Source organism: Opisthocomus hoazin, chromosome 25, assembly GCF_030867145.1.
Source record: "Opisthocomus hoazin isolate bOpiHoa1 chromosome 25, bOpiHoa1.hap1, whole genome shotgun sequence".
NCBI lineage: Eukaryota > Metazoa > Chordata > Aves > Opisthocomiformes > Opisthocomidae > Opisthocomus > Opisthocomus hoazin.
This window is the reverse complement of record NC_134438.1, coordinates 10,176,477-10,198,765: the sequence shown is the minus strand read 5'-3', so window position 1 is coordinate 10,198,765 and position 22,289 is coordinate 10,176,477. Positions and strand designations below refer to the sequence as shown.

The 22,289-nt window shown below is 56.0% G+C and overlaps 1 protein-coding gene across 3 annotated transcripts in view; it reads left to right on the top strand.

Moving 5' to 3' along the window:
• Positions 1–1,845: 1,845 nt before the first annotated feature.
• Positions 1,846–22,289, top strand: part of LAMB3 (laminin subunit beta 3) — a 34,492-nt gene continuing 14,048 nt past the window's right edge. For 2 of the 3 annotated variants that reach the window (XM_075442860.1, XM_075442859.1), the window contains exons 1-8: positions 1,846–2,128; positions 10,040–10,104; positions 10,610–10,764; positions 19,676–19,790; positions 19,960–20,033; positions 20,457–20,639; positions 21,039–21,102; positions 21,416–21,591. In XM_075442860.1, coding sequence (XP_075298975.1) covers positions 2,061–2,128; positions 10,040–10,104; positions 10,610–10,764; positions 19,676–19,790; positions 19,960–20,033; positions 20,457–20,639; positions 21,039–21,102; positions 21,416–21,591 — 900 coding nt within the window. In that variant the 5' untranslated portion in view covers positions 1,846–2,060. Of the gene's footprint in view, positions 2,129–10,039; positions 10,105–10,609; positions 10,765–11,347; positions 11,592–19,675; positions 19,791–19,959; positions 20,034–20,456; positions 20,640–21,038; positions 21,103–21,415; positions 21,592–22,289 lie in introns of those variants that run through there. The other variant, XM_075442861.1, reaches the window with a different exon arrangement.

The following is a 22,289-nucleotide window of genomic DNA, read 5'->3' as shown; positions in this document are numbered from 1 at the left end:
TCTCTGTGATGTGAATAACTTAGGATGTGAATGACCGGTGCCGTGTTTCCCCTTCCTGCCCCTGCGGCGTTGCTGGTGCTGTGGCCGGTGCGTCCTTGTGCCTGGCACGGCCGAGGCCGAGTGCCGGTTTCATGTCTGAGCATGGGAAGGGACAGAAGAGAGCTCTGAGAAATGTGGGAACTGCTGGAGTGTGTGTTAGTGAGCTGGGTCCATTTTATCTTGTGTTGGAGGATCTAAACACCTTCCCTTCCAAAAACCTGCCCTATGAGGTGATGTTGCCCAAACTCTGCCCTAAAATCACTGACTGGATATTAGGAAGAATTTCTTTCCTGAAAGAGTGGCCAGGCATTGGACCAGGCTGCCCAGGGCGGTGGTGGAGTCCCCATCCCTGGAGGAGTCCAAAAGACGTGTAGATGTGGCACTTCAGGACATGGTTTAGCAGGCGTGGTGGTGATGGGGTAACAGGTGGGCTTGGTGATCTTAGAGGCTTTTTCCAACCTTAATGATTCTATGAGTCTATGTTCTATGAATTGGCTCGTACGGGTTGGACTAGATGATCTTTAAGGTCCCTTCCAACCCAAACCTTCTCTGATTCTATAATCAAAACCAACCAAAAGTCTGGCTTGTGTTGGGGTCGCAATTCCAAACTCCAAGCAAGGACCGTGCTGTTTTCCTGCCGTCCCATTAACGCCCCGCACGCTGCTCAGCTCCCTCGGTGTGGGCATGGCCAGCCTGCCTCGCAGAGGGATGAGGAGCTTGAATTTGTTGGGGTGTTTTTGTGTTTTTTTCTTTTCCCCGTCTGCGCTGAGCCCTGCCGTGGGCACGCGCTGGGGCAGCGAGTCAGCCCTCGCTCCTCACATCCCGCACGTCGTCCCAGGCTTTCCCCGCTGCCGCCCCTCCTGCCCCGCAGCCCCCGCGCCGGGCCAGCGTCCGCGGCAAGCGCAGCGCTCCAAGGAAACCCTGCCAGGGAAAACTTGGGGGGTTTTTTTTTTGCAAGTTTTGAATGTGCTTAGGAAATCGTATTGCAAGACTGGCTGTAAAAGTTGCTAAAGACTTGTCTATCCTCCTCAGTGTCTGGGTTTTTTTTCTTTAAATAAAACGTCCTTATCTTCTCTGCCAACTTGGCAGCAAAGGTTGCAGCTGATTCCTGCATTCACGCTACGTTTTTCTCTTCTGCAATGCTTTGAAAAGTGACCACTGCAGAAAAGATAGCTGGAGGAGACAGCAATCAGACAGGGAAAGTTCAAGGTGACCGACCCCGAGCCAGGGCTGGCCGCTGGCTCCTCGCGGGGTGGGACGTGCTCTCTCCTCCCACCCGAGAGCCGCGAGCGGCTTCAGCTGTCCCGGCCCTGCACGAGCCCCAGAAAGCAGCGTGTCTGTGCAGGACGCGGTCCCAGAGGCAAAGGTCAGCGGGAAGCGTTGGAATCGTGACACTTTGCCTAAAAAAAGTTTGTTCTGTGAGGCAGGATTTTCTGTGCCCCCTGAATCTTATATGTGAAAATCTGTTTTCCATCCTGAGGGCTAGGAAGGGTGCTTTTTATTCATTGAATATAGATGGAGATGTCTGTGCGATCCTGAAGCACGAAGAGCTGGAGGGAGAGCACAGAGCCCAGGACAAGTCTGAGGGTTAACCAAGCAGCTGATAATCATCTGTGGCAAACGCCTTGTATAGCAGCACTCAGATTGAGTTGGTTTAATTAAATAATATTTAATTCAATTTTGTGTTAAATTTGTTAACAAAGTCTGTGCAAGCTCGTTGTGTGGACATTTAAATTGGATTAAGAGTGGATAAAAGGATTAATGATTAACACTAAATTAGACTAATTTTAGCTGTTCCTAATCTTATTGAGGAGAGTCTGCACAAGGAGGTTGTCAGGTTTAATTGCAACTTTGATTAAACCAGGCTTTATAGCTGGCAAAACTGCACGAGTTTAACGTCAACTGGAAGAAGAGCTCTGCCTGAATTTACGAAGCCGCGTAAGCACCCGAGGCTTAACCTAAATATCGCCGGCCAGGGGAAGGCCGAGACGTGTGACTGCTCGGAGCGGCTCAGGGAGACGATGCTCCGCTCACCGGCTTTGCATGTGCCGAGCTCGGCCGGTGCCCGGTGCCGGAGCCACCGGCTCAGGTAAAGCTGCTTTGGCATCGCTGCAGAGGGTGCGGGCGAAGCCGTGCTGCGGCCGCTGCTGCTGGGGCAGCTCTGCCCGCGGGAGCCCACATTTAACTTGCCCGCTGGCGTGGCTGGCCTTGCGTGGGGATAACTTGGTGATGCTCCCGGTAACGAGGGCACTGGGGACGAGATCTCAGCCCTTGCTGCGGGTGGACGCGCTCGAGGAGCAGAGCGGTGAGCGTTTCCAGCTCCAGTTTCAGCTGCGTCCCTCGCGCAGCTCCGTGCTGGCAGCGGGCACGGCGGGCGCTGGGCACGCTGCGGGCGCTGGGCACGCTGCGGGCGCGTGCTGGCAGCTCGGGGTGGGAGCACCCGGTGAAGGGAGGTAAACGCGGACTGCGAGACGGCCGCGTGGCTCGGCCGTGGCGACCCGGCCGGTGTGTGGCTGTGCTCTGCGGTGGCATCGCGAGGAGCTGTAGCTGCGTCCTGGAGAGAGGAGGTCGCAGAGGAATGGCTGAGGGACTCCAGTGCTTGGCACCCAATGTTGACCCTGCTCCACGCAGCCTTGCACCCGCGTGCTCTTCTAGCCAAGCTGCTATAAGCCTGGCCACGTTCTCTGAACCCAAATTCTGAATAGAAGTATTGCTTTTTTCATTTAATATTATTTAACTTGGAGGAAAACATTCAAACATAATTAACACAATGGTTTTGTGCAAGAATTGTGAGTCTGGGGCCCATCCTGACCTAGCTGGGAGGCCAGCCCCGTGCCGAGCGGCACCTTGGGCTCAATGGCTGCTGGAGGTGCTGTCCCACTGGCCCGGGTCAGGGCTCTGGGTTTCGCAGAGTCGTGGAGGGGAACTCGAGACGAAACACTGAGGTGACCTCTGCCTCTTGGTGACGTTTCCCAGAACGTGGCACAGCGTCATCTCGGTGGTCTCGGCAGGAGCGCTGCGGCGGTGGAAAGATGCGTTGCCTCATCTTCCACACATCCGTGCGCGGACAAGGGTCGGGCGCTGCTGGACTTTGTGACCAGGGTGAGCTCCGCAGTGCGGTCTGGGACGCGGGGCTGAGCTCGCCCGCTCTGCTGCCCGGGGAGGGGAGCAAAGATGGGGCAGAACTCCTGGATTTTACCCTGGCAGGATCAAACCCCGTGCACAGCGAGTCCTTTTTTTCAGTTCCAGCAGGTGAGGGGAGGAAAAAGCTGGCAACCAGGAGCAGAAAATAGTGTCACCTCCGTTTCAGTCGCCACTTGCAGTGTCAAGGATGATACGTGGCTTAAAGCGGGCTCCGAAACACCCCGTCAGTTTAAACTTTCTGCCGTTGAGGGTTGCAGGTGGAGGCAGGGCTGCTGTGCCAAGGGCTCACTGGCTGGCAGCAGCGGGAGCACAGAGACCCCCTCCCCACTCCGTCACCATAGCCGGGAAAAGCTGAAATCCCCCAGACAGCAGCTGAGCACTTTCCTAGTGGAATATTTTCTCCTTTAGAAAATGGAGAAGTGACAAAAATAAAGATGTTCCCGTGCAGGGATAATTTTATCAGACCTCCTGGTGGAAAGCAGGCAGACATCCCAGCCCGCTGACCCTGCCGGCTCTGCTGCCCGTGCCGGCGCGTGCCTGGGGAGGTGGGCAGCCACCCACCGTCCGGCTCCGGGCAGGTCCTGTGCCGACCCTGTGTGCGTCTGGGCGCGAGAAACCGCGCTGGATGCGGAAAGGGGAAAAGTCCGACTTACAAATGCTGCCAGCCTCTGCTTTAGCTTCACTCCCCGGCTGGCGCATCGCCCCGGAGCAGAGCTGCTCCCACCTCTGCTGGGGTTTGGGGCGGTTGCTGTGCGTGGGTCAGCTGCCCTGCGGCATCTGGCCCGTTGCAGCCAGCATGCAGCTGGTCCCGCACCGCAGTCCGCGGCAGCACGCAGCCGGCATCGCCGACGTGCCTGCAGCCGGCACCGGGCACGCGCCGGAGCGGGGCCTGCCTAGGCTGAGTCAGAGGGGCACTGCCCTCCGGAACCAGCTCCCAGGGTAACGGGAATTTAAACCTAAACTAGGTCAGCTGGTTTTCAGTTCAAAGTTTTGTTTGCTTTCAGAGCAGGTGTAGGGTTTTCAGGACATGAATTCGAATTTCATTATAAATTCCCAAAATGCTTTTAAAAATTAAACGTGACAATTAACACGGTTGTAAATTATCTGCATGTGCTGGAATGAGAAGTTAGTTTTGCTGACCAGGTTTTAATTAAAATGGGAAATGAAAAGATTAGTTGGAGGAAACCTTGTTTTATTACTGAAATCAGCAAAGTTGTCAAAAAGTCACAACCTGGAACAGCATTTTTTACCCCTGACAAAACCTTCCCGAGTTTCTCTCTTCTCGTGCAGCTTCAGTGCTTCCAGCTCCAGGTCTCGTGCCACCCTCCTGGGTGTTGCCACGAGCGTTGGCACGCGTCTGACAAGACACACGCAGGCTGGACCTGGCCTAAGGACGGAGAGGGTTTGGGGTTTCATCCCGGCTCTGGGAAGGCAGGGAGCGGAGGGGACCGGGACTCCGGAGTCTGCCCTCCAAGGTGCCAAGATCCTGCTCGGCATCACGAAGGAAATCGCCCCTCTGCCTTATTTTTCCATTTGTAATAGCAGCTGCCCATATAGCAAATGTTCTTTCAGGAATTGTGTTTTGGGCATTTATTAATCCTTCAATGAAAAATGCAGCAGCAGCATTAAGTATTGTTTAATGTTGATGTGCTCAAGCTATAACATTACACTCAATTAGCATCCTTTTTCCTTGATGAAAGCTTTAGGTTTCAAGAGATTAAGTGTTCCTTCATGCAGTGCTCCGCGCCTGATTTCCAGCCACCTTTGTGTTCCTCTGAACTCCAGAGAGAGAAGTTTAAAAACTGATCGAACACGATCATTCCGGACTGGTCAGTGCTGCCTGACTGGTGTCCCACCCCAGCAGCTCAGTCGGAAGCTGTTGAACCCGGGCAGTGTCCCTGGAAAAGCTCCCGAAGGAGTAAGGTGCTCATGTGCCTTGGACACAGAGCAGCTCTCGGGTCAGAGGTGGTAAAACAGAGCTGCTCATGCAGGAGTCGCATCCTCTTCAGCTCTGGCTGCCGCCGCCTGCGCAGGCTCGTTACTGAGTTCACGCTGGGTGCAGCACCCAGGGAGCTCCCCGGGATAATGAACCCGCCGTGCCTCCGTCCCTGCCCCGCGGCTCGTCCCGCTCCGTCACCGGCGTCGGAGCCAGGAGTGCGGGGAGGCTGCGGGCGCGGGGCAGCGGGGCCCTGGCTGCCTCTCCGGCGGAGGGCCCCAGGTGGAACAGCCGAGGCTTGGCAGGCGTTAGCCGTTGCAGGATGCGAGCTTGTGATGGTGGGTGACACGCGTGTCCCCAGCTGGCAGGGCTGTTCCGCACCCTCCCTCGTTTTTAGGGGCAGATTAGCTGGCTGTGATGCATTTCTGTTCTCGGTGCTGCGACCCTTTTCCACCTGGAACTTCAAACCAGCCCAGCAGCAGCTTTCTTGGTTGCTGCCAGCGTGGAAGGGACTTCAGCCCGCTGCTGGCTCTAAGAGCTGCTGATGCCAGCCCATTGCCACGGGATCGCGTGATGCGGAGCTTTCCCACCTCTGGTGAGCACCTCCGGGACAGGACAGAGAAGCTGCTTAGTGGACCACACGCATGCACCGCGGAGCAGGAGCTCACGTTAGCCTGCCCGCATGAACGTCACCGGGCGCGAAGAGACAGCGACCTCGTGACGGTGCAGCGGGGAGCGGGAGCTCCTCACGAGCTGGCTGCGCATCCTGTCATGGAGAAGGTGCTTCCAGCAGAGCAGTGTCCCCTAACGCCATGTCGGGGCAGGGTATGTCCTGTGACTCAGAGCTCCATTTCCAGCAGGAGCGAGTTTTATTTGTTTTCCAGGGAAGGTCTCACCCAGCCCTCCGAGGCTTGTGGGCTCCGACACGACGCAGCGCCCGCTGGCGCAGCTGTAGGCTGGACTGGAAAGGCCCTGGAAGCCCTGAGAGCATCTCTCTCGGCCCTCCCTCCGATCACAGAGGATTGCTCCAACGCTTGATTTTTTGTAGAGCCTTTTTACCATTGTGTCTGCTCTGTATTTAGCCGTCCCTGCTGTCTGGATGTGTCTCAGTCTGTAGCGCGTCTTCGCTCCCTGGTACTCAGGACAAGGCTCTCCCTGCGCGGGGTGCAGAGGACAGCCTGGAGCAGCGTTCAAGCCGAGTCCCACCAGGGGCCCGGGGCTGCATCTGGGGTCCCCTGCACCCAGCCATGCTCTCCCTGAGCACCCAGATGACTACAGCTGCTTTTTCTCTTCTGTGCTTTTATTGATTTGTAGTAGATATTCTGTAAATGAGACGATTCCCTGCTTTTGTTCTTGTTTGAACTTGCAGAGCCTGAAATTCCGGGTGATGGTTTACCTTGCTTTGGCAAGTCACCGGGGCAGGCTGGAGAAGGAAAGGATGGATCAAGGTATTTTTGTGTAATTCATTCAAGCAGCTTGTGGTTGAAGTAACATTTTCCAGTCCTACCCTTGTCTGTGTGGCAGAATTGCAGCGTTCCGTGCTTTACGGTAGTCTGGGGTGGAGCGTCGCCGTTTCAGAGTGTCTTAATGCCCAGCGTTGCAGGCTCTGGCAGGATCGATAGGTGCGTTTACAGTCTTTCCAAAGCAGCTTCAGCCTCCTGGTTTTCCTACCAGTGCTTTGGGGTATGGCTTGGAACCAGGCAGCACAGGCACCCAGCAGTGGACGTTTAGCCGAGGCTTGTGAGTGCGCCACGTCCAGCATCGCCAGCAGCCTTGCAGAAACCCAGATTGGCCAGACCTTCCTCTCCTTTAGTCACTCCGCCAGAGGAGGACCTGGGGAGTCTGATGCCATTTCTCGCCGAGCCCGGGGTGGGAGGTTAGCACAGAATCACAGAATGGTAGGGGTTGGAAGGGACCTCTGTGGGTCACCCAGTCCAACCCTCCTGCCGAAGCAGGGTCACCTACAGTAGGCTGTAGAGGACCACGTCCAGGCGGGGCTGGAATATCTCCAGAGGAGGAGACTCCACAGCCTCCCTGGGCAGCCTGGGCCAGGGCTTCGTCACCCTCAGAGGGAAGAAGTTCTTCCTCGGGTTCAGCTGGAGCTTCCTCTGCTTCAGTTTGTGCCCATTGCCCCTTGTCCTGTCACTGGGCACCACTGGAAAGAGTCTGGCCCCGTCCTCCTGACCCCCACCCTGCAGATATTTAGAGGCATTTCTAAGGTCCCCTCTCAGCCTTCTCTTCTCCAGGCTGAACAAGCCCAGCTCCCTCAGCCTCCCCTTGTAGGAGAGATGCTCCAGTCCCCTCACCATCCTTGTAGCCCTCCGCTGGACTCTCTCCAGCACGGTGCTGCGCGAGCTGACGCTGTTGATGGGTGTGACTGCGCGGGGCCCGCTCACGGCCAGCGTGCAGGACGGGTGCCGGGCGTCAGGACCGGTGTCAGCCGCTCGTGGCACGTCTCGTCTCTCACTTTCTCTGTAAAACAATCAGTGCTTCTTCCAGCTTCCTTCTCTTCGCCAGCGGAGATGGGGAGGAGGCATCTTCGGTGCCGGAGCAGGAATGTGGTGTTACCGCATTGCTGAGTGCAGCAGGGCGAGGGCAGGCGCACCCAGCGCTGCGGGCACACCTCTGCGGGCGGAAGCCGAGCCAATGTTTCGCGTGCCGTAGCCTTAGGGACAATATTTTTTTTCCCCGGCTCTGTCCGTACCCTCGCTGTGAGTCCCTGATCTTCAGCCTGTGCGTGCCCGCGTGGCTCGGCGTGAGGATGGGAGGTGGGCAGCTCGCAGCCAAGCCGCCGGAGGAAAGATCCAGAGTCGTCTGACGCGCTCCGCCGAGCCCCCGCCAGCGGGGCAGAGGATGTGACTCTGGGGTCGTTGCAGTAGAGTAAATGGAAAAGGCTCGATGTAAGTTTTTCTGAGGATGAAAATCCGCGCTTTAGCTGGAACGCAGCACGTGAGCGGTGCCCGGGGGGTGCGCGGGGCAGGAGGGTGGTGGGGGCTGTGTGCGCAGGCTGCTGAGCCGCACTCCCGGCTGCGTTCGCCAAACAGCCCTCGGGGTAAACAGATTTGTTAAAAATTTGTTGCTTTGCTAGCACAGTAAAAAAAACCTACAAAACCCTTATGAGACTGTTTCCATTAATGCTAACAGAAAGCGACAGCGGCCTCTGAAATGTGTCAAGAGAGCTCTGAGTGTGGTCCGAAGTAGGGGAGCAGAGCTCCTCATCAGCCGGGCGTGCAGCGGGGGTCTGGCTCTGCCACACGCTCCCAGGCTGATACTGGAAACCGTCCTGGTGTGACAAAAAGCGTCCTTTTGGAAATCGTGGCACTTTTCCAGGTACCCAAACAGGAATTATGTTTCTTAAAAAAAACAAATTGATGACTCTCTGGCTTCTTTCATAGCTGGTGGGTTCACAGGACCGTGCTCTGTAGGTAACTCTCCAGCTCGCCTTCTGTAATTTCGTGTCGTGAGGAGCTCCAGTGCTGCTGGCAGGAGGGAGCTGCCTGCACAGCCCCTCGCTGCGCTCGGGGTCACCTGCAGCCTGAACTCTGATGTGTGAATACACAGGGCGATTACATCTCACGCAGATATCCCTAATTAGGCTTTAAATGATCAAGTTTAGGTGCTGGTAGCGGTGCTGCCTTGTCGTCGTGGTGCTAAGCACACCATGCAAAACCTGTCTGAGAGGGTGGGTAAGGACCTGGGGACATGGCCCCGATGCCGGGTGCTGCCGCGGCTCTGGAGGGAGCTGCTTTAAAGCTGCCTTGGGGATGTCCCAGCGGTGGCCGCGTGAGCCCCGGTGGGTTACCTACCGATGGGTTTCTGCTTGCCGGTTACCTGCAGAGCTGCTGGTTCACGCTGCCGTCATCCTCCGAAGTGACTTATGTCTGCGGCCGCGCGCCCTGTCTAGGAGCTGCCATGAGTTATGAGTTAACTGGGTGTGTGTGTCTGAAGATCCCTGAATCATTCCCTTTATCATTACTGCACCCACAGGCACCTTCTCTCCCAGGTGAGGCAGCCGCTGTTAAAAGCCGGGAGCGGAGAGAGCCAGGGCTCAGAGGGCTCCTGCGGCTGCAGATCGGCTGCCGGCCGGCGCGGGGGGAGAGAGCTGACGCCGCGGGGACCGGGGACGCCGTGGGGACTGGGGACGGGGCTCCCGCTCGGGCAGGGAAGAGGGCAGGTGAGGCTGCTGGGGGTGCGCTGGCGGCTCTGCCTGCCCCGGGCTCTGCTCCAGGGACCCCTGGGAGATGCTCATTCTGCAGTGGTTGTTACGGGTTGTTGCTTTCACGCAGAACAAGACTTTGGGCCATTGCGTGCGCTGGCGGAGTTTGAGGTGGAATCGATTCTGGAAACGCAGGGCAAAGGGTGGGGCTGGAGAACAGAAAGCGCAGCGTGCCTGGGAAGAGGTGGCTGAGGGGTGCATGGGGGGGTGTTGTGTGTGGCACCCTCGTCACGGCATCGTTTCTAGCCTGCGTTGTGATGGGCATCGGCACCGGCTCCCTGCCCGCTGCGTATCGCGGTGCTGGGGGCTGCGGCTTCTCCACGTCCCCGGGGAGCCGGGCAGCCAGAAGTTACAGCTCTGCTGCGAGCGAGGTGCCGTGCCGGTACCTGTGGTTCACCTCAGCAATAACATAAAGATCCAAAGATAGCGTTAGGGGAAGAGGGCAATCTCTTACGCGCTTCAGGAGAATCATGTGCATGCTTCATGAGTTAGATGAAAAGCTAGGATTCTTTTTTATGTTAAAAACAAACAATCTGAATATCTGATCTTCCTCTTCGTTATTTTGATTTTTCACCCATATTGTTCTGTTGTAGATCAATTAAAATCATCTCCCTGTAACCTGAGGAGGAATGTGAAGGACCTGAACTGTGCTTTAGACTGGCATTTTCTGCTTGTTTTTGCTCATGATGCAAATTCCTCCCTAGGTGTGTCCTCGGCGGTATGGAGTGTCGCTGCCAGCTTTGGCCATGGGCATTATTTGTCCTCCTAGGTAAGGCTCACCACACGCTGTTTCTAGCAGGGCACGGGGGAAGCTGACTGCATAGAAACGCTGCTCGTGTAAGCTTGGCGCTGGTAGCAGTGTGGTGGCAGCAGCTGGGAGACCGGTCAGCGCTGGTGTTTGGCAAGGGGCTGCTCTCTGTCCGGAGCCACGGGCGATAGAGCTGGCTCTGGGGGGAAGCAGGGGACCCCAAACAGAGTGGTCAGCGTGATGGGCAGGGAACCGAGCATCCCTGCAGCCCAAACACCGGGGTCACGGCAAAGAAGCATTTCAAAAGTAACTGCTTGTACAAGGCACTTTAAAAAGTACCTTTTCTTATTAAAATGAAAGGTAACTGAGGGACAAGATACCTTTGTCCCTCGTGGCATATGCGTTTCGTGGGCTTGTCCCGAGCAGGACCTTGTAGCTGGTCCATTGTAGAACCCAGCAGACGTGCTGGTTGATGTCTGTGTGCCACCCTGACCCAACCCCAAGTTCTGTTTCTCTGCCGCTCCAGCTTCTCCGCGGCTGGTGGGCGCCCAGCGAGCCTGCTCCCAGGGCGCCTGCTACCCCCCGGCCGGAGACCTGCTGCTGGGACGAGCCCGTGGCCTGCGAGCCTCCTCCACCTGCGGCCTCACCAAGCCCGAGACGTACTGCACGCCCCACGGAGAGGTACGGTCCCCTCCTCCCCCCGCGCTCCGAAACCTCCCGTAGGGATGCTAACAGTGCCTTTACCCATCCTCTCCTTCCTACCCTTTTGCAGGGGGGTGTTTCCAATACCTATTTCAGGTATTTATCCCCTTTCCAACTAGGCTGGGTCATTGCACTGTCTGTGGTGTCCCCTCGAGCCCTTCTCTGCCACCGCCATGGTCGAGAAGAGGAGCTGAGCACGAACACGGTAGCAGGGAAAGGGCAGCAAAGCTCTGGCCTGAAGCACAGGAGGGAAAACGGAAGCTTTTGCATCCAAAATATCCCAAGCTTTCCTATCCCCAGACTTTTTAGTTATAAACTAAGCTCATATTTCACTTGTCAAAAATGGGGACACAAAGACTTTCACAAAGACTTGGAAAAGCTTCTGAACTGAACAACTGTTTTCAATCCCGCTGGCTGTGCGGGGGCAGGAGATCCTGCTCGGGAGGATAACGTTTCAGCCAGCTGCAGATTCCCGGGCTCCAAAGCTGCCACCAAATCACAGCAAGAGTCTCAGGATAAGCCTGCCTGGGCACAGAGCTGAAAGGGGTGATGGCCCTGGTGCGAGCGCTTCCCAAAGCCTTTCTCTCTCGGTCTGGCAATGTTCACCCCGTAACGGCCATGGGAGGAGCTCGACAGGGAGCAGGTTCAATGCAGGACAGGCAAAAAGGGGCTTGGAAGAGATGCTCGGAGGAAAGGAAATGGCAGACCTCCAGCGAGGCGGTGTTTTCTACAGTGAAATCCAGCTTGAGTGAGTCAGCTTGCTTCTGGTTTTGATTCCCCTTCAAGGTGAAGGCCAAGATGCAGCAGTAAGTGGATTTGTTGTGGAGCTGGTGTGGTGTCGCCGGGCTGGAGAGATGTTTGTTGCTCTGTGGGCTCGGGGATAGCTGGGAGCGGTCCCTGATGGGCAGGAGCATCGTGTCCTCCTGGGCACTGGCTGGCTGCAGCATCTGTCCCTTGTCAGCTCGGTGTCCAGGCTGAGAGTTGTGGTCAGGCATTTCCTCCGTTCAGGCTCCCACTCACTTTTTTCAGAGCTGTTTTGCCGCTCCCAGGGAGCGGGACTGTTTGCTCGCCTCCCCAGCAAACCCCCGCTGCTTCTTGCAGGCACTGTGGCCCATGGACAGGAAAAAAGCAAGCAACTATTTCTGCTCTGACTTAATTTTTTTTTTTCATCTTCCGAATTTCTGTTTATATTTGAGGAAAATTGTACATAAATGTACATAACTGTACCTCTGCAGTCTTCACTGAACATTGACTTTTGCCAGTGATTTCCACTTGCAGAGGATGCTCGTGCTGTGGGAAGTGAGTGTCCCCAAAACCTTGGCTGAGCTGGCCGTCCCAGCACCACTGGAGTGGGCTGGTTGTTCCCTTTGCCTGACCTTGGGAGACCGCTCTGAAGGGCCTTCCCTTGGGATCCTCCGCGTCAGTTGTGATCTCTGAGGTGGAGACTGGGCACCTCTCTGGAGCCTGTGGTACACCTCGGGCAGAAGCTGGCTGTTCGGTGCAGAAGCAGCGAGCGAGGTCTCGTGGCAGTGCTGCGCAGGGAGGCAGACGCCAAGCTGGCGGCAGTCTGTCCTGGTGTTCCAGTCCCTAAACTGTTCAGTTTCCATATTCCTCATACCTTGCCTGACAAGGACCGGGGTTGAAAGGAATATGGAGCAACTAACACTGATACAGTAAGTTGGATTCTCCATCTCTAGCTTTGGGAATGGGGTCTTTGTTCCCCTACGTGTGTGTGATCCTGTCCATTACTGAAATGAGATAGATCGTTACTGCTAGCTAATTCCTCAAAGGCCCTTCTTTCTGTTCTGCACTGTAATGGCTAAGGGGAGTTGAGGGTGTACCAGCTCCTGTCTTTGCAGGAAAAATCGCTCTGCGATGAGCATTTCCTAATATTTTCCTCCCTTTTTCTCTTCCCTAATTTAAGCAAAAGCTAATCCCCTGAACTCCATTTTCCCATTCCCATCCCATAAAAAGCAAGCACCTTTCATTTATTGACTCTTACGACTTTTTTCCTCGCGAGCCTTGCTCTTGCTTTGTTGCCAAATAGGTAAGGATTGGAGCCGGTTTTGCAGTCTCGGCAGAGGGCACGGGACGAGGGGTTGCTGGTGCGGGTGCAGGCTGTCTGGCCCCGCTGCCAGCCCACGCCGGCCCCAGGGTGCTCTTTTGCAATTCCCTGGGTCGCTCGCTGTGGGCATCGATTTCAGCCTCTGCTCCATTGCCTGCTCCGGCTCCAAGTCCCTCTAACCTTTATACTTTGCACCACTGATTGCTCCATTCCTTGGCTGCAGGCTCAGTCTGGTGAAAGCCAAGAGGACACTCAGCATTGCCATTTATAGCGCAGGGGACTGCAGCGATGATTAGCAAAGCGATGGGGGGTGGAAACCAGGCAGACCAATGGCCTGGCTTGGAAACCAGTTAGTGCTGGGGAAATGGCTCTTTGAGTCAGCAGGGAAAGTAAAAGCAAGAGGGAAACTGAAAATAAAATAGGAAAACAAGTGAGCCTGGATTTGAAGTGGCAAAGGCACTGGTTTTATGGAAAGACTCTCACTGAACGAGGTGGGATTCAAGGCCCAGCTAACTCCTCTCTTTATTTAAACGCCAAGTTAAAACCCGCTGCGAGGGAAGGCACGGTGCGGCTGTCACGCGGATTAGCGGGTTCCCGGTCCCCTCGCCTGGCCCGGCCATTCCGCGCGGCAGCACGAGGGCTGCGCGGGCCTTCGGCTCTTCGCTTTGCCGCTGGAAGCAGGGGTACCCGTGCCGTGGCATGGCCGCACCCGGCAAGATTAATGCTTCTCTGGAGCGAGGGCATTTCCCTCCTCCGGGCTTGCGCGATGCTTTCAGCTTAAAGACATTTTCAGAACTAGAAAATAGCTACAGACTTTTCTGGTGGTTTTATTAATATAGAAGAGTCCCCCAAACACCCGGCACATCACTGAAACCTTTTGCCGAAGAAAAGGGAAGGGAGGAGTGAAGCTGGGTGTCCTTGCGCTGCTGCTCCGTTTCCCGCAGTCTGTGTGTGTGGTGACTACGAGGGTCCTCACGCCCCGACCCCGGGAGACCTTGGGTGTTAAAATGTTGTTTGCCTAAGGCCAAGGACAAAGATTTTCTGCCTGCTCTCACCTGCTTTTCATGGGCACTTGGTGGATATGAGCAACAAAGGGTGGGAAGCCACCTTTGTCACCCCTTGTGTCGTGGTGACGCGGGGTTGTCCAGGTAGGAATCGAGACGAGAGGTAGCAGAGAAGCCCAAGCCCTGAGCGAGGGATGGGAGCCAGTTGGGCAGGAGAGCTCCTGGGCTGGCAGAGGATTGCTCCCACTGTCGATGGTCGCAGCTGCCTGGCAGGGCTTGCTCGGTAGCGTCTCTCCCCGTGGTGTCTCAGCACTGAGTTGCCTTTGGCTGCTTCCAAAAATACGGGCTAATGTCTGCGGAAGAGAACGGGTGCAAGACTAACGCTTCTGTCTGCCTAATTGCTACCGTCTGATGGTTACATCTGCTTGCCCACCTGCGTGAGTCGGTCAGGGAGCTCGGTATCCATCCAAAACGTGCTGCCTGCTGGGTGCTTCAGCAGGCCCTAGGCGTGTTGGAACAGCGGAGAGCGTGCTGAGAAGCCACCGTGCCTCCCAATTCATTTGCTTTCCAGACCCACGTCATCATCAAACTCAAGTCTTTTACACAGAAAAATGTGTCCACAAAACCATGAAATAATTGTGGTCGGGTGGGACTGCAGGAGATCCAACCCCCTGCTCGAAGCAGGGCTTCTAGTTTTGGGTATTGCTTCATAATGTCGAGGGTTTGCACGGAATAATTTGGATTCCAGACCTGTTGAAGGTAATATGGGGCTGCTCTGTGCTTATCTCACCTTATTCTGGCATTCAGACACACCCTGCTCTTTGCTGCAGGGATATGTCCCTACCTGCAGTGAACGTGCAGAAGAAAAAGCCCATTTTCCATTATGTTTTTTCTCCTCCACCTCCTTTCTCTGTATCTTCTTTTGCCACATGACTGCAAATGGACAGGTATGCCGGGAGACGTCACGTCACTCCCTCGCAGACAATCTGCAGAGGCAACAGGACCCCGGCCACGCGTGCAGAGATAAGCTGATGCAGTGTGGGTTTTGCAGACTGTCATCCCAGCAGGTTTGAAATGAAGTTTTGCTGAGGGGAGATGATGGGAGAACAGACCGGGTGAGGAAACAGGCACCCACGTGCTTGCTTTTAAGTAAGAGAAATGAATTTCATTTCCTTAAACCCCATACCTAGGATGTTTGTCCAGCTTGTGTCTTGGCCCCTGTCCCTGCTGGCGGCTCTGAATTTGGGGGTCACCGGTAAAACCAAGCTGAGGGTCACAGCCCTCTGTTTGTGCTTTGAGCACAGCCTCAGATCTCGCTTTCCCGTGTCACTTCTGACTGCCCAGGCAAGGACGTGACATTAGATGCTATGGCTGAGAGATAGATCTGTTTCAAAATTGAAGCCCAGTCCAGGTTAGCAAATACCAGTTGCTCAGGGAGAAGTTTAACCATGCCGACACAGCCATGGGTCACTTCTCCCATGTTTTCCCATGGAAAAGGCATAGAGTGCTCCCCAGGCAGGACGAGCCCTGCTCTGCGAGCCTGGCGTGGCGATGTCCCGCAGCTGGTGCTACCACGGAGTGAAAATGGGTTGGAATAGACTGCGTTTCAGCAGGTGCCGTTGTTCCTAAGGTAACTTACTCTTGCTGCCCACCCTATTTCTTAATCTCTCTGTATGTGTATAAATTCCCACTGCCTGTCAGACTGCCCCCAAAATAAAACTGGAGCAGTAATTACTGTCCCTATACAATATTAGTTGTGCAAGTTCAAGCAAGGCTCCCGTAGGGGAGGCTGCGTGCCAGGAGCCCGACTGACACAGTGCCTCCCGCTGACACAGAGCTGGGTTGAACACAAGACCACCAAGGTCTCCGCAGCTGTGAGAGGGCTCCGTTTCATGACTGGAGAGAAGCAGCTTCCCGTTTTTGCTGACGAATAACTTCGGTTCATTTTCGGTTGTGCACCTATGCCAGGAGGTTTTATTTCAAGGGCTCTCTACTCATTAAAATGGCAGCTAGAGCTACTTAAAATACTTTGGTCTCAGTCCATCAGCTTAAAATTTCTTGCGGTTTTCTGGCCCTGTGTGAGCAGGGAAGCTTGGGAGGCCGACCAGCAACTGGTTCACGAGGTCAGAGCCGGAGGAGAGCAGCGAAACCCCGCAGCAGAGATGCGAGAGGGCCGGGGCGAGGGCAGGGTCTGCAGCCCTGGCCCCGCTCACACCGTGCAGAAGCGTCCCGGGTGTGTGATGTATCACACGGGCGCTTTTACAATACCTGGTGCTGCTTCTATGTGGATATTTTTTTTTTTTCCCCTCCACCGCTTATTTCTAAAAGATGAATCTGTTTCTCCTCGACACGCTAGCTTTTCCTTTGTAACGAGTGCCTTCTGAATTACCCTTCAAAAGGCTGAAGGGGTTTCCTTTAATCTCTGAACCCCGTAACCTGTGTTTGGGTGACTCTTAAGAGTAGCTTGGTGGCACAGAGGAGCGGTTAGTGGTTCCCATGCACACCTGCAACTTCTTTTGCCTCCTGTAGGCTTTTCCAGCCCCACATACCCTACCTGCTCGGACACGTCCCGACGCCTTTTTGCTGCAGAGCCCCTGGGCTGGGTCCGGTGGTGCCTGGCAGGGGGGGACGAGGGGCTGGAGAGCCAGCGCTGCCCGGGGGTGGGCGAGCCAGCTTAGACCGCGACCTCTGCCTTTCCAGTTGTCACGTACGCCCGCAGCCCGGCTCTGTTCCTGGCAAGCCCAGCTCTGAGGGAGCTGCGCAGTCTGTTGCTATGCCGGTGAAAACAGCAGGGGAGAGCTGGGGAAAGGTGTGTGCTCGGTGAATCTCCCCTCAGCCTGGCGCTGGACTGTCATTTTTGGCAATTCCCTCTGTCCCGAGGAACTTTGAGACACATACTCACAGCCAGTAATAGCAAATCCTCCTGTTGTGCAACAGAGGGGTTTCACAATTTACTCCAAGGACATGAAATGAATTTTGCTTCCAGTGTTAATTTTAGCCATAATTAAAAAGGGGGGGGGGGCAGGGGGAGAAGGAAAAAAAAAACAAACAAAGATTTTTGTGCCGAGCACAGCCCGCGGGCTGCCTGGGGAGGGTCTGCCTCGCAGCGTTTAGGCTTCATCTTTCCTTCGCACCGCATTTCAAGTGTGGGTGCAGGTTGCCAATGTTGCAGCTACTGGAAGGCACTTGTGTCTCTGGCTGTGTGAATGGTCTAATAAGCATGCATGAATCACTCCTGATGATTAATTTAGCTGAGATTAACCTTTCCCCTCGCAGAAAGCCTTCCTTCTCCCTTTGCTAATCACACTCAGAACTGTTGTGAAGTTTAATCGTTGCTGGGAATTGTTTGCTAGATTATTTCTGTGGCTGATTCCTGTAGCTTCCTGACAATTTGCTGTTAGTAGTCATTATCCAAAATAAGGTCTTCTGCCTGCACCCAATTGTATAATTTCTGATTCTTTCTGGCAGAGCCAGAAGGAATTGGTAGAACCAGGGAAATTGCATGATTATATATTTTGAATTCTCTGTTTGCTTACTCTGCAATATTGCTATAAATATTGTAGTTAGCCAACTCCTGTTCTGCAATATTTATAGACAGAGAACATAAAGACTGTGGGAAATATTATGGAAACAGATCAGTCTGAAGTGAGGAGCTCTCCTCAATGTCTGCCCAGCTGCTGAAAGGTTCCCAGGTCTGGGGCAGCGCAGAGGCCGGGCTGGGCTTTGTCAGGAGCTAAAGCCAAGCCCCGACCTGAGCTGGCATCTCTGCCGCTGCCCGGCCGCCTCGCCGCGTGCTCCCAGGCCGGCCGGCCGCGCGGCTCTGCAGACATCTGCTGTGGCTCCCGTTCGTGCTGGCTGTGCAGAGCCATCCTCCGCCTCGTGCGGTTCGGTGCGAGAGCAAACAAAAAGGTAATTCTGGACAGAGCTTTCCATGAATTTTTCTTTTAATTAAAAAAAAAAAAAAAGGTAGTTCTTATGAAGGCGAGTCCCTTTTTGTAGAAATAAGAGATTTGGCTGGCTTAGGTGAGCCTGTGTCAAGAGTAAGGAAAGACGTGTAAACTGTGAATTAGTCTTTGAAAGGGGAAACCAGAAGTCTCAGTGCCACCAGCTCCTGCTGCCCTGCCGAGGCACAGACGTGCGTGGGGTCCTGTCCCCAGTTTGGTCTGGAGTCGGCTCGTTTGTTTAAGTGTGGGGTGGGGAGAGGTGGATATAAAGTGCTTCTTGTCATTCGATGTCTCGGCTCCACTGAAAGCTGATCTCATCACTGGGGTCCCAAACATGCCCATGCATTTGGTGTCACCTTGTGCCACCCCAGGGACTGTGGCCCTCGTAGCGGGGTATCTCATTGCCTTCCCAGTGCCTGCTGTTAGACCAGACACGCTCCCCTCCTCTCCCCCAAGCCCACTTTCCTCCCAGGACGACCTTTCTGAGCTGCCAAAGCCAGCGCCTGCCATCGCTGGCAAACACTGTTCTTGGTCTTCTCCAGTTTCTCGGACTTTGGGACGTGTCGGTGTGAAGCGCCTGTCCCACTGCTCTGTTTGGGAGGCGGCTTTACTGCTCAGGCCACTGATAACTTCAGTTTCTAGTTGAAATGTTTCACATCACTCTTGCTTTTGGGACAGCATCATCCCGTTGCTCGAACAGCCCTGCCTGCCTCCGTGCGCAGCCCCGGGAACCTTTCCGCAGCGCGGGGGCTGCTCTTCCTCTCCATCTCACCGGGCTGGAGATGCCGAGTGCTTTGTTTCGTGCCTGCAGTTCCAGCTTTCCCTTCCTGGTGGCCTCTGCAGTCCCTTGTTTGCTCTGCCCTGAGCATGGCCGGTACCGAGCTCTTCGACAGGGCCTCACCATGTCCCCTGGGGTCTGCTGCCCGGGCTCTGCTGTCGCCCACCGTTTTCACATCCCTCTGGGACCTGCCCTTCCCCACCTTGGCCTCACCTGGGTGGCTCCCCTCGTTTCACGATGGCCCTCGCCCACCCTGCTTGGTCACCCCGTGCCTGCTTCTCCCCTTGGCTGGTGTCTGGACCTCCCCTGCTCCCCGTCTCTTGCTCAATCTGCTGCCTGCTGCTTTCTACACATTTTGGAGCCTGCTCACGTGCTGCGGGCACTCGGTGGCCCCACGTTAGCGGCTGCACGGAGCGTTGCTTGGATAGTCAAAATCTGGGTATTTGTTTGCTCCTCAGGGACCCTGTTTTCTCCCATCCCCTCGTTCCCCGTGCTACATCTCTGTTTGCTCCTCGAATTCCTTGCTCAAGTGATGGGCTGAACTTTGGGCTGCTCGACTTCCCACCGGCTGCCTTCTCACCCGCTGAGCTGTTTGCTCCTGCTCTGCTCCCAGGGGAGAGCGGAGGGGGGGCCGAGCATCGCCCGGGGTGTTCGGATGCGAGAGAAAGGCCTTTCTGTTCACCCAAACAAACAGCCCCCTCGGCTGCGTGGAAAAGGCAAAGCTGGTCCTGAAAAGCTGCAAAGAGCTTTCTATCAAGTGTTGTCATTGTGGAAAACAGGGCTTTGCTTTAAAAAGGGCATTTTTGATGGTTTGCCAAAAATGTGTTTTAGTTGAAAGCATTTTGGTTTTAGTTTTCAGTCCATAAAACCATGAGCTGTGTTTCTGAATGGGGCGTGAAGGGGACCGCTTGAGTCCCGCGTATCATTGGCCTCACTGATCGCGGTTCTTCACATCTCTGATAAACCAGCTGCGCCGACACCATCCGTTCCCCTGTGAGCCCACGCTGCGCTTGGGCCCCTCGTCCCGGGGGTCTGCAGCGGGGTCTTCCCCTCCGGCCGAGCTGGGACGGTGGCTTCCACCCATCTTTTCTCCTTCCAGTGGAGCATGCGATGCTGCAGGTGTGACTCGCGGCTGCCGCACGCCTACAGCGGGCACCGCGTGGAGAGCGTCCTGTCCGCCGCCGGGCCCTCGCGCTGGTGGCAGTCCCAGAGCGGTGAGTACGGCCGGGCGCGATGGGGGCCCCCGCGATAGACGGCATTGCGGGGAGGAGGAGGAGGTGTTAAAATTCAATAGACTGGAGGGAAAGAAGAAAGTAATGACTTGGCTCAGCAGTTTATTTTCCTGAAGTCCGCACGCCTGAAGCTGCCTCTCTGTGCCCGCAGGCGTCGAGCGCGTCTCTTTGCAGCTGGACCTGGACCAGACACTCCAGCTCAGCAGCATCCTGCTTCACTTCAGGGTCTGTGTGCAGCATCCCTGCTCGCGAGGAGGTCGCAGATGGTGGTGGATGGGCCCCTGCGAGATGTGGGGCTCTCAGTGCTCAGCTCCCTCCGGGCTCTGGATAGGAATCACACCAGGGTCCCCATTCCTCCTTTTTCCCTGTTCTTTCATGGCCATTTCCCCGGGTGTTTGGGAGGAACAGAGCAGGATGGTGGGCTCCCATCCCATGAACATCTGCCCAAAACTCTCCTTGGTGCAAATATGTACTTTGTGGCTGTAGCAGAAACGGGGAACCCAGAAGCTGGTAACCTGCAGGGGAGGGGGCTGCTCCAGCAGCCTGGGGAGACCTGAGCCTGGAGGGAGGAGGAGGAGGACAGGCATCCCCGGGGCGGGGGCTGGCTGGGGTGCACGGCGTCACAGATGTTCCTCTCCCGCTCCGCAGTCTCCGCTGCCCGCAGCGATGCTGATTGAGCGCTCCACCGACTTCGGCAAGACGTGGGAGGTGTACCAGTACCTGGCCTCCGACTGCGCCGCCGCCTTCCCCCGCGTCCCCCCGGGCTCCCCCGAGAGCTGGCAGGACCCTCGGTGCCAGGCGCTGCAGGGGCACCCCTCGCACGGGGGCAAGGTAGGACCATGGGGTTGTGGCAGGGACTCCCGTGCGTGCCCGTTCCCCTCACTGTCACCTTGGGTTTGGGGTGGGTGGCCTGCACAGCGCTGCAGAAACACGTGGTGGGCTGAAGGTCTTCTATACCCGTTACATCTGGGGAGGGATGGAGCTCGTGGACGTCCAGCTCTGCTGAGGGAGTCCTCAGGAGGATTCCTGCTCCTCTGGGAGGAAAGTCCTCTCTGCTTTGTGGAAAGCAAGGTGTTATCTTGGTCCTCCTGCAAAATCTCCTGAACTCTGAACTCTTTTCCCTGTGTTAAGTGATGTTCTGCAGAGGCAGGTCCAGAGCATGCGCTGCGCGGAGTGCAAGAAGAAAGCACCTTGAGCTTCCTGCTTTTTAAATCATTTTTTCATTCTCAGGTGAAATTCAGTGTCCAGGACCTGGGGTCTACCATCACCACCTCTCACAGCCAGATCATCAATAGTAAGTGAGAGGCCTCTTTTGTGCCCGAGAAGGGGAGAAGGGGATGGCACGCTTTGCGGCTCTTCCTGCATGCGACGGCGAGCACTGAGCCGGGGTAACCCCGTGGGGCAGCAGGTCCTCTGCAGCCGGGGTCTTGAGCTGCCTTCGACTGCTGCCCTGGTGCCTTGGAGGAGTCAAGGAGCAGCCTTTGGTCCTTGCTGCTGACTCAGCTGCTGCTCTTCGTGCCGATGCCTCTGTCTCTTGCTCTGAGCCCTCCACGCAAATCACAAAGTGCTCCTGCAGCCCCCTCACACCTCTCCTCGGTCCCCAACAGAGCTGGGGCAGTTCACCAACCTGCGGATCAACTTCACCGAGCTCCCGCACGTTCCGCGCCAGGGCTACCACTCGCCCAGCACCTTCTACGCCGTGACAGAGATGCGGGTGCTGGGGAGCTGCTTCTGCAATGGACACGCCGACCGCTGTGACCCTTCGGGAGAGCTGCATGCTGCGGTGAGCATTGAGGTGAAGCGAAGAGCCGAAAGTCAAGTTCTTGTGGTATCAGACCATCCCTGAACCCCAGTGGGAACACTGGGCTCCACCACACGCCCAGGAGTGTCCTTGGGAGACCTTGGCCAGGATGACTGCTGGTGGGGTGTCTCTTCCCCCTGGCCAGAGGCTGCTTGTAACTGGGGAGACGATGCCCTGTTTTGCCTGCAGCAATGGGGTGGTGGCTGCGAGACAGCAGCCTTTGGTACCCCCATATAAAGCCCCTTTTTGTGCTGGGAAGAAGGTGGAGGGGCTTTATCAGGAGTTACAAAGCTCAGTGGCTGCGGGAGGTCATGCTCTGGGGGGAACTGCTCCTGCACGCACTGGGTTTCTCCATTGCGTGGGGGATGCACGGAAGGTTTCAGCAGGCTCCTTCATGCCCAGGAGGACTTGCCAGTGCAGGTTGTTAGCTGTTGTGGGATTTTCTTGTCACCAGCTTTGCTCGTCCGCTTTGCCTCGAGCTTGGTTGTCCTCAGGTAGGTGGTAGAGCTGGTGGGACTCGCCCTGTTGCTGTGGGTGAGGAGCAGCCTGTCCCCGGTGCTGCAGCACTGCTGTCTGGGTGCTGGAGCTTCACCGCTGCCCAGGAACGGGGGCTGCCCAGGGCCGGAGCAGACCAAAGGTGGGCTGGGAAGGCATCAGGAGCTCTGCACCGAGCAGCCGCC